The sequence below is a fragment of the Carex rostrata genome, chromosome 4 (assembly GCF_964058835.1).
Source record: "Carex rostrata chromosome 4, lpCarRost1.2, whole genome shotgun sequence".
Taxonomy (NCBI): domain Eukaryota; kingdom Viridiplantae; phylum Streptophyta; class Magnoliopsida; order Poales; family Cyperaceae; genus Carex; species Carex rostrata.
Genome location: NC_135921.1, coordinates 7564104 through 7576257, shown reverse-complemented (window position 1 = coordinate 7576257; position 12154 = coordinate 7564104). Strand labels below are relative to the sequence as shown.

The window sequence follows — 12154 nt, the reverse complement described above, 5'->3', positions numbered from 1 at the left end:
AATATATAACATGGTGCCGCACTCCAGACTTCTGTGCATTTCAGTGCCAGACTGCCAGGTATCAGTGATTTCCATACATAGGGGGGCCGGTGCATTGCAATGCGACTAATTGTAGCATATGGGATCCTAACACAATCTGAACAAATCAATACATCAACCCAAGCATGGATCCAGAAATGGGGTGGGTCCCAACACAATCTGGCTACCATACAACATGGGACAACAGCAATATCTGGAGCCGGACCCAAACATAAGTACGGATCAATTTTGTGCCACTCATTTCAATTTCAACCTTTTGGCGCTTAGTCATGGCATCATATCACATTCATAAATATTTCCATTTACACCATGTCGATCTCTTGTGTTTTTATTCAAATTTCAACTAAAGATACAAATGAGAGAAACCAATCTACATCGAAAAATATGAAGTTATGAACCACAACATCTTGAAATTTCAAACAATATTTATATTTATCTCAGTTGAGGATACTAAATACATACGCCATCGATCAATCTTATATAAGCATACCATCCCATAGTACCATATATACGATAGCAGCAAGCAAATTAGAAATTAAAATACTTGTATAATATATATCACAAATAGACTCCAAAGTCCAAACCAATTAGTAATAATACTATCAAGTGAAGACTGCTAATTCTCACAAAATCCTCTTCCAATTGATCTTCTACTGCTGCTTATACCAAAATTGCATCTCTTGGAATTAGAGGGAAATACTTCTAGTTAGAATCCAGCAATCCAAACTTAATTTGTAAAGTACTCACTTCTTAACCTGAAATTGCATGTAACACACCATGAGAAAATTTTCACCTAATATAACCAATTGTTGGAAAGAGATTAAATATCCAAAGGAAAAAGGAAAATTACCTGAGAGTAGAGGAAGGTGCCGAGGATAGCAATGGCCGCACCAAGAGCATTTATTGGTTGTACCGGTGTATGGAAGATTATTATAGACGATACAATGACCGAAATACGCTTCATGGTGTTGCCGATGCTGAATGTAAGTGGCGATATCTCATCCAAAGACATGTACGACACTTGATTGTATAAGTGGTAGAACACACTTTGTGCAGCAACCCACCTGTCAATAAGTATTCAAACAACATAGTCAGAATTTACTAGTTCAAAAATCAGGTATAAAATAAAGGTACATACAAAGGAAAATTACTGCATGCTTGTTAAATTAATTACCAAACAAAGTTAGGACCAATCTGTGAAACGGCCTTCTTCCAACCAGCAGCCCACAGTTGCGGGCCCTCGACAGCGATGGCGAATGGGGTCAGAATCAAGAGAGACATAATGGAGAGGCATGCGTAGTAGTTCATGCCACTCACTGATTTCCCTTTCATCCCCTTTTTGGAGAAAATATTGCGGAATACAAATGCCAGGTTGGAAATCATCGCCCCCATAAATCCTGCATATTTCAAAAGAGCAACAAGGTAAATTCTCTGAATAAATTAAAGAGTAAATGATGGTGATTTTTACAAATTTGGTAATATAAATCAGCACAAATTATTCCATATTTTTCTTTAATAACAACTGGATAAAATTGGCACAATATATGTTTCATGTAACTTGACATCTAAATTGCACAACATCCATGGTTTGCCACATTTTATCATTGCAATTAAAAGACCATATATACTTAGCAGTTGTTTAGACTTTGACTAGAAAGTATATGATGTTAACTCAAGCAAAGGAAAATTTGTTATATATAAATAACACATAGACCTCTTGGTACCTACCTGTCATGTTAAAATTCAACTCCGTGGCAGCAGCCAGGCCACAGCCACCAATGATCGGCAAGAGAGAGAGGTATGTTGGTAAAGGAAAACTCTCGCCCAAGATAAACCGTGAGACGACAACACTGAAAGCTGGCTCGGCACTCTTAATTATATGAGTGAACGAGACAGCCACCTTAGACATGCTGACGGTTGCTGCCACATGCCCAATGGTGTGTGCAATGGCAACCTAAATTACATAGATAATTATTAAATTCATTTAAGTTCAGAATTATATCAGTTAATGAATGAAAGGAAAAAAAAAGAACAAAGAGAAAATTGATCTTACCGGAGCAAGAGCCTTCCAGAAATCCATGTCTGTCTTTGGGGCCTCCGCAATGTGGGTTGCCCATGAGACCAACATGATGAGGGACCCAGCTGCCAGAGAAAGTGTTGATGTAAGCCAAGGGAAGGGGAATGCATTCAGCACCTTCTTGTTGTATATATTGAACACCACGTTCAGAGCCCACCATGTCACAAAATAGATCGAGATCTTCATCCTCTGTTTTGCCTCGCTGTTGACCGGAACCACCAGGGGCCTTTCAGAGGGTCTTTCCTCGTACGCCCGGACCGCCGTGGATCGGAGGCGGTGCTGCATCTGTTGGTAGAGGGGTTTTGCATTTAGAGGAGAGAATCTGGTCTGATTTGGGGAGGGTTTGAGAGAAAGATTTTGCGGTAAAGATTGGATCTTTTGTTGTTTTTGTGTTTTGGAGAAGAGAGGTGAGGATTGCTTGAGAGAGATGAGATTCATGGTGTGGTTTTTTCTATTCTATTGAGAAAAAAAGAGAGAAGAGAAGAGAAAGCTTATTTTGGAAGGAGCGTGCAATGGCGAGAGAAGCGGTGGCGCCGTTGGGTTTTATAGCGGGAGATAAAATCTCGTGTTTGATTTTGTACCGTTCTTCCTATTTTTGTATAATAAGAGTATACAACTTGTATACACCTCTCAATTTCACGACTTTTTACTATTTACCCAGGAAAGCCGCGAAATAAAAGCAACACAAGTCAGTACGACTGTAATTGATTAACATCTCGTGTAGTCAATTAGTACCGTAAAACATTCGAGTAGAATAAACTATAATATATTACAGAGCTTGCTTTGTTGGAAATATCAGAAAGTCGGATGCTCTTCCTTAAGCAGAACCCTTATTTTTTTTGAAAAATTTCCAGTGTGCTCATCTAAAACTTTGAAATAGTCAACTTTTCCATCAAAACACCAAAATATCTAATATTTCCATCCAAATCTAGCTTTATTTCTTCTATCCCCTTTTAACTATTTAACATTTTATTTAATTATGTTAAAAATTAAATTGACCAATATACTCTCTAATTTTAATGGACATGTCCATTATTTTTTAATGTCCTCTTCCTCCCTCCATATAGAATTCATCTCTATACTATGTTTCTCTTCTTATTTCATGTTAATATCACATTTTCTTCCAATTCTACGATATCACATTTTCTCTATACTATGTTGATATCACATGTTTTAAAGAAATACCAATATCAGTTTTAAATGAGCACACTGGAAATTTTCCCTATTTTTTTATTTATCGACATTTATTATTGTGTGTGATATTTTTCCTCGTCAAGTATGTGCCAAAAAGTTACAAACCGACTATACATGTAGATATAAACATTTTTACGGAGTAAATTATTATTTGGTATTTTTTTCTGAGTAAGATAAATATTCCATACGGATTATTATGCGTTAAACCACATTATTTTCATTTTTTATTTTATTAAAATTAATGTATTTGATAAGAATAGTGTAATTTAACACATTCCATAAAAAGCCTTGTATTAATGTAAGCAAAGTTTACAATATAATGAGGTTCGTAGAATCGTAGTGTTCTTCGCGCTAGCTTAAAAAAGTACTTCAAAACATCATTTTCTATATGAAACAAGTTTTTTAATGAGAAAATAATTTGTGTAGGTCTCAGTAATTGATCTTGACTTTGGATGAGATAAAAATAAATAAAAAAGGAGAACCCGAGTGACCGAGTCTTTTTATTTAGTGATTCTTTAAAAAAAAAAATGAGTAAAATTAGCGATATGTCTAAAATTGTGCAATCATTTATAAATGCGGATTCATTAATTAAAAATTTACTATAACTAATTGAATTACATTTTTTTAATAAATGCGGTACACACACCTTCATTTTGCCATCACCATTAATGGCATCAACGTTCAATCGTAGGCTTTATTTTGAATAAGATTTGACCGACGATTATGTCTACTAATTTATTCTCCAGTTTAAGTGTTATTGTTCATTTTGTTGTGGATTGATTGTTCAATTTATTAAATTTATCATGGAGCGCTTTAATTCGATGATAGCATTGAACATAGCGCTTATGTCCGTAAATGTTAATTTACCGAAGGTGTTTAGGTCATCGTAAATTTATTCGATATACTTCCTCTATATAATTTTCGGTTACAATAATTCTTTTAATTTTGTACATAATTTACCATTTTCAGTCTAGCATGCAATTTGTTTTATTTTAATGAAATCAAATTTATTCTATATTTAATTAATTATATATAAGTTTGATTATTGAGTAGAACTACGGTGTTCCTAAATTCACCAACTCTCTTTGTGAACTCAACTCTAAAATCTATCAGATTGACTTCAAATGATGAATTTAAACGGCTGAAATCCATCTACATTATGAGTGATGCATCTATATGTAAAAATATTAAAATTTTGAATTAATTTTGTACATAGTAAAGTAGTAAAAAAACGTTCAAAAAATAAATGTATTAAAAATTAATTTATAAACCTTTAAATTTTGACCGCTTGGTTTTGTATTAAATTAATTTAGAAATTATTTTTTTTTGCATCAAGACGCATAACCGTAAAGTAGACGAGTTTCTACGGTTCAAATTTATAATTTAAAGTCAATTTAATAAATTTTAAAATTAAATTTACCAAGAGAATTGGTGAACTTAGAAACACCCTAATTCTACTCTTTGATTATTAATATTTTTTTTGAGATCAATGATTAATATTGCTGACGAAGGGCATGAGTAAAACATGAAAGAAACGCCAAGAAGAATGAGAAATGACACCTATACAAGTGAATATGACATGGGAGGAACAACAATTTTGTTGCCTAAGTTGATGTGTGTTTGGTGCCGAGCGCTGTTCCTGTGTGTGTTACAGAGCATGCAGCATGCCTCTTGGATTCTTTCGGCAAAACAAAGAAGTCCGGACAAAACACAGAAGGCAACTTGCAGCTACTCTACTCGCATTACAGCCGTCTAAAGCGAACAGTGTCTAGATTCTCATTTTGAATTCATTGCATGTGTTTGTTGCCCCCAGAGAGAAAATCAGACACACGGACACGGTTGTCCAATTTTTAGACGCCAGGGATGCTCATGACTAGGGGTGAGTAAATTGCTCATAACTCGTGAGCCGCTCATAATTCGCTCATTAAAAGATCGTCTAAACTCGCTCATTTACTTAATGAGCGAGCATGAGCATGATCTAACTCGCTCATTAAGAATTTGCCGCATTTAATCCCTGCCACATTTAATCCTATGTAATTATGTGTAACATCAACCTTGCCTCATTAAGATTGATAGATAGTGAGTATAGTTTCATATTTAATCCTGTGTAATATAGTGAACACAATGTAACATTTAATCATGTGTAATATACTAATATTCATAGTTTCATATTCATTTTTTTTGTAAATCGGCAGAACCAAAACCTCCGCCTAAAGCCCAAAACAAGTAATAGTCATAACAATTCATTTAAATGAATTATGACAATTGATTGGATTTTGTTATGATGACTTTTAACAAATTTTGTTATGCGTATGCATACTATATAATTTTGTTTTGAGTCATAAGTCATAACTCGTGAGCCGCTCATAACTCGCTCATTTACAACTCGCTCATTTACTTAATGAGCGAGCATGAGCATACCCTAACTCGCTCATGCTCGCTCATTAATCACCCCTACTCATGACCTCACATTTGGATATCAAAACAGTGAGTCAATAAGAGCAAAACTAGAGTGTGACGTGCTCATCAAGAGAGATTGATGAGCACACCTCTAAAAAAATATTTGATTGATTTTTAATGTCGAATTCAAACCGTTGAAATTTTTGTACTTCGTGAATAATGTACACACATGCAAATATTTTAAAGGTTCGAATTCATTTAGCACATGGTTACCGGTCAAAACAATGAATATTTTATAAGTTATTTTTAAAATTGTTTGATGTATTTATTTTTCATCATTTTTTTGATAAGTTGACTATGTACTAAAATTTTAGAATTTGAAACTTTAAAATTTTTGCATGTACATGCATCACTCACGAATTACATTGATTTTAATGGTTTGAATTCATCGTTGAAAAGTTCATCCGATAGTCTTTTGGAAGTGTACTCACCAACTCCTCTTAATGAGTACATCACACCCTAGTTTTTTTTTGTAGTCAATAATATCAATCAAAGATTCAAAGGTGGTTTCCGACTCAAACCAAAGACCATTTTAGAACTTAGAACAGATAGTGCTTTGTGGTTTTATAGATGTAAAAAGCGATATATAATTTTTATTATAGTCATTTATATGAAACAAACAGTGTCCATCTTTTATTAATTCATTCTTACGATGGACATTAATTGTTTAAAGTCATAATCTAGTCAGAATTATTTCATATAATAAATGATTAAATAATCAATCAATCCGGACAACTTACAATATAGAGGTAGCACTGTACACTGACAATCATTTAATTGTCACCTTTCGTACATTTCTACTCCCATTGTATGTAGTGTACAATAAATTAATTGTGCCAAAAAATAACAACCGTCAATTTTGCAACTCGGCTGGGTCCATCACGCGTCACGTGATACCCACGGGCCCCGTCTTTTCCGAGTCATTCTATTAACGGCCCAGATTTACTTATTGTCCTACAGCATTTTATTAGTCATTTTTTCTGAAAACATATATATACGACAGCATATTAGTCATCCGTCAATCAAATCAATTTATACTATTTTACTACGTGAGATGTTGAAATTTTTTTCCTATTTTACAATCATTTTTCAGGTAATTTACAATTTTAGATTTTAGATGTCGCCAATTATTTTTTTCAAATATACGCTAAGAAATAACAAGTGGGGAAAATTTAGATTCGCTAATTTTTTTTCTTCAAATAAATGATAAGAAATAACAGGTTGTGAAACTTTTGTTAAAATGTGTTATTTTTAATTATGTAAGTGGCTGTGTCCAATTACAAATATTTGGTCTTTTGCAAAGTATTAATGATCCTTTCAAAAAAAAGGCAACAGATTCTTTTAAATATTGACGGAAAAGTTTTTTCTTATTTTTTGAGGAAAAAGCCCGTAGGCATGCTTTATATTGGAGAAAAAATAAAAATACAAATAAAGTAAAAAGCAACTTAAGTTGCTCCGATCTTAAAACATTTAGCAGGAATTAAAGCTCCTACACTACCCGCCTTGTCTTTTCTTGAAATAGTGAAAGATTGGGGGTTGTTTGTAAAAAACCTCCGCCCCTGACAACCTTGTATCTAGGGGTGACAAAAAACTCATAGCTTGTGGATTGATCGTGACTCGCATATAACTTGTTCATTTGTGGACTGAGTTGTTAATGAGCCAGCTCATCACTAGCTTGATTTAAAATTAATAAGTTTGAGCTGGAGCTTAGCTCGCTTGGGAGTTGGCGAGCCAATTAGGTATAAGTATGAATTTGTGAATTGGTATGAATTTATGTAAATTTAGTATGCATGAATTTATATTGTGAATTACATTTGTATGAATTTGGAGATTTAGTATTTTAGTATGTATGAATTTAATTACAAAATTAATGTATGATAGTTGATTTTATAATACATCATCTAATATATTTGGGTTTTTAGCCATGAGCTTTCACGAGTTGACTTGGCTCACTCATTGCCAAAACAAGCAAGCCAGGAGTAATTTTTTCAACTCAAATCTGAATATTGACTCACTCATGATTTACTCGTTGCTTAAATGAACAAGCCATGAGCTTGATCTAGCTCGAACTAAGCCGGCTTGTTGCCAGCCCTACTTTATCCTATTACCAGTGTGTTCCAATGAAAACTTCCTCTTTAATTAGAGTTTTGTTAAGCCGCTTTTTACAACAGTGTTCTTTATCTTTTTTTGGGCCTATATTTGTCTCACTTCGAATCTATCATTTACTTATCATCAATAGCATTACGCTTATTGTATGCATTGTTGATGCTGAGAAGTTTTGATGCCACACTTTTAGGGTGCGTTTAGATGAGATAAATAATAGTATTAATATGAATTAGCGATTATTTCGAACTTTATTTTATATTTGAATGTGTTTGAATTAGTAGAAAGAAACTATTTTTTGTTTGCTTTTTGAGAGTTAGCATGCTATTTTAGTAACTCAACCAAAAATTGATTAGCTCACTGTCTCAAACTTGAGTTAGCTCACTATTCTCACTAATCCAAATATTCATCCAAACACACCCTTATATAATATAGGAATGATCCTTAGTGCTTCACTGCGGGATTAGTGTATTTTCACAGTAAAATCAATTGTAAAAAATGTATATTGTAAATAGAGTGAGGCTATGATACTATGAATAGTGCAGATTGGTCTGTACTATAGACCAATATTTTATTGACTCACTCTTGATTTACTCGTTGCTTAAATGAACAAGCCATGGGCTTGATCTAGCTCGAACTAAGCCGGCTTGTTGCCAACCCTACTTTATCCTATTACCAGTGTGTTCCAATGAAAACTTCCTCTTTAATTAGAATTTTGTTATTTCACTTTTTACAACAGTGTTCTTTATCTTTTTTTGGGCCTATATTTGTCTCACTTCGAATCTATCATTTACTTATCATCAATAGCATTACGCTTATTGTATGCATTGTTGATGCTGAGAAGTTTTGATGCCACACTTTTAGGGTGCGTTTAGATGAGATAAATAATAGTATTAATATGAATTAGCGATTATTTCGAACTTTATTTTATATTTGAATGTGTTTGAATTAGTAGAAAGAAACTATTTTTTGTTTGCTTTTTGAGAGTTAGCATGCTATTTTAGTAACTCAACCAAAAAATGATTAGCTCACTGTCTCAAACTTGAGTTAGCTCACTATTCTCACTAATCCAAATATTCATCCAAACACACCCTTATATAATATAGGAATGATCCTTAGTGCTTCACTGCGGGATTAGTGTATTTTCACAGTAAAATCAATTGTAAAAAATGTATATTGTAAATAGAGTGAGGCTATGATACTATGAATAGTGCAGATTGGTCTGTACTATAGACCAATATTTTTATTTTTAAAATTTTAATGGTCGATTCAAACCGTTCAATATAATCTCAATATGAATATATACTTATAAATTTAAGTTTTACATTTTTCAGATTTGTTTTACTATTTTTTAGATGGATAAATGTCATGTGAAGATCATGTTCAATGGTTCGGATTAACCGTTAGAACTTTCAAATCGAAGATTTAAATTTATAGCACGGGGCAATATGCACTATGCAAAATAACATAGCCTCACTCTATAAAATATTTTATATGCCATTTTATGAACTCATAAAATGTATTTTGTTTGGATGGGTTTTTTTTTTTTTTTTTGAAGAAATAGGAGGAAATGGAACATAATTAAAAGGAAGATTAACATATTTAACTTTTTATTATTTGAATGATCAATAATGAAAAATAAATTAAATTTTTGTTTTCATTTTTTTATTTATTTAATTAAAATTATAAAAATTTAATCAAATGTTAACTCTATGTCTCTATCTCCTCTTGTATCACTTACCTCCGTTATAATTTTATCAACCAAATACGATTTGATATCTATTTTTCTTTTTATTCCATTACCTTTCTACCATGACGCTTTGTTTGGATGGAGAGTAGAGAAATGAAGGGAAGGGGAAGGGAAAGGGAAAGGGAAAGGAAAAGAAATCTTGTGGCTAGTTCTGATTTGATTGAATATTTAATAGGAAAGTTAATGAATGTTTCTCTTCTAGTCTCCTTTAACCTTATACATTTTTTTAACGAAATGAAGTAGTGTTAATGGGAAGGATGCCACCGATTATAATACTTGCGGAAAGAATTATTGGAGGAGTTCAGTTGTGGTGTAGATATTGTACCAGAAATTAATTATTGTGTAGAACAGAGTAGCAAAGTGGTCTTGGCTTAAGTTACTCATTTTTTTTTGTTAAATTGGTAGTTTCAGCCAACAATTTCGAAAAAAATATGTAAACTTTTTAAATTAGATTGTAATGGATAAATTAAATAAGAGACTATTAAATAATAATATTTTATTTATTTTTTTTTCACTCTTGTCGTGCTCTTCACTTTTTTTTTTCTCACTTCGTGTGAATCAAATAAAGTGTAAAACAGTGTTGTAAAAAATGACCGTTTAGTTCGACTAATCGGTCGATTAGTTGTTGGCGGTTGTCAAACCATTAAAAATTGTTTGTTTTGTTTAAATGTCAATTAGTTCATTATTTTTTAATTTTTTTCTGTCTTATCTGACCTTTTTCTAAATGACAATTTTATAAAACTATATTAATTAACAATAAAATTAAGTTAAACTAAATTTATTTTATAAGTTTGATGAGATAAATTAATTATTTTTAATAACTACAAGTATATACTCATATATTTAATGAAAATATAAAATTATTCATAAAATTTTGATTAATCAATTACACACTCATCCATTCAACGAGCATATCGTTATTTGCAACATTGTTGTTAAAATAAACTTGCACAAATATATATAGGAAGTAGAGGTGCTACTTTTACCCGATTACCCGGATCCGACCCGGAACTGACCCGGATTCGATTAATTTGGATAGGGTGTGGTTTAAAAAATATAACCAATTAAATTATGGGTTATGGTTACAAATTAATAATTTAATATCCGACCCATATCCAAACCAGAACCGATACTGTAATGGTAGGATATGAATTTTCATTTAATTATCCGACCCATAACCGAACCCGACCCGATACCCGTATAAATACCCGATAAAACATATATTAATAACTATTAATATATAAAAATACAACTTTGCATAAGCCGTGGTGAGCCCGGTACTTTTTTGAATGCAAGAAAATAGAATGCAGTCACATATTCGCTATGTTTATACACATAGATGGATACCAAATTTATTCCTTCCATAACAGCCGCATTAATTTATTAAATAAAATTTATTACTATGAATACATCATTTAATATTTGCCTTGATATCATCTGCAATATAATGGAAATTTATTGCTCTCATTGATATGTCATTTCTACAAATTATTAGTATTCGATTCATAGATTTTTTCAACCATAGAAAAAGAAATCGTTATCTCTAATATTTTACTTTTTAAAAATTATACCTCTTCTTCAATATTTTTATTTTCAAAAATTATTTTCTCTCCATCCTCTTGATTTTTTTGTGACATTTACCCACTCCGGATCTGGAACTGCCCCGTATCCAAACCGGACCCGATAATCTACAAACAAGTTACGGATATCTATCTACCCAGAATCGAAAGACTGGACCCGAAATATCTACGGGTAGATAGGTATCCGGATCTGGACCCGACCCAAATTGAAACAGATTAGTGTATGGATCGAAATTTGGACCCGAACACTTTTAGGGTACGGGTCCAAATATAATAGTCCTCTTCATCTATAGTTTCAATAATGAAAATGGAAACCATCATATCTTTTCGAATTTTATTTAGGGCTACTGTATCTTTGTAATTAGATGAATAATAGATATTGTGCTGATGTTTACATAAAAAAAAAGATCTTGTGTTGATGGAAACAATAATTTCTTTCCAATTTGAAGAGAAAATGAAGAATATCTAAAACTTTTGTGTAGAGAAATTATATGTAGATAAATTTTCATTGTTAAAATAATTTCCATCAAGAATATATATAGAGAAAATTCTTATTTAAATCATTTAATCATATATTTTCCAATTTTGTTTTTTTACAAATTATTTCTCCTCTAAATCGTTTAATGACATGTCTTGTTTGTGGAGAAAATTAGATATTAAATTGTAATGATACTTCAATAAATTTTTTCATGTTATATTTGATCTATTTTTTTATTTGTTGTGGTTTATTTAATTGTTATTTATTATTTGAATTTTTTTTTCATTTGTGTCTTTTATTTTTATTTAAATATATATTTTCTTAATTTTATGTGAATATCAAATAAAAACGTATCTTCATGTTCTATTCAACCTTATAATATATCCCGCACGTAATCTTGCCCAGTAACCGTATAACAAGCCCAGTAACCGTATAACAAGTTACCAACCGGATTGCATTAAAAAATCCTGCGC

General features: G+C 31.9%; 1 protein-coding gene across 1 annotated transcript; it reads right to left on the bottom strand.

The window, feature by feature from the left end:
• Window positions 1-449: 449 nt before the first annotated feature.
• Window positions 450-2687, bottom strand: LOC144552977 (glucose-6-phosphate/phosphate translocator 2, chloroplastic-like). The gene is made up of 5 exons (XM_078301035.1): window positions 2093-2687; window positions 1768-1993; window positions 1214-1436; window positions 890-1103; window positions 450-794 (listed from the first exon to the last, which is right to left on the bottom strand). The coding sequence occupies exons 1-5, from the start codon at window positions 2552-2554 to the stop codon at window positions 783-785; spliced, it is 1137 nt and encodes a 378-aa protein (XP_078157161.1). The 5' UTR covers window positions 2555-2687; the 3' UTR covers window positions 450-782.
• Between the last annotated feature and the right edge of the window lie 9467 nt (window positions 2688-12154).

Coding starts and splice junctions, on each gene's coding strand:
- LOC144552977 (XM_078301035.1), bottom strand. CDS start 2,554: ATGAATCTCATCTCTCTCAAGCAATCCTCACCTCTCTTCTCCAAAACA. Junction 1,994..2,092: donor TCTGGAAGGCTCTTGCTCCG/GTAAGATCAATT, acceptor TATGTAATTTAG/GTTGCCATTGCACACACCAT. Junction 1,104..1,213: donor ATTGGTCCTAACTTTGTTTG/GTAATTAATTTA, acceptor ACTTATTGACAG/GTGGGTTGCTGCACAAAGTG.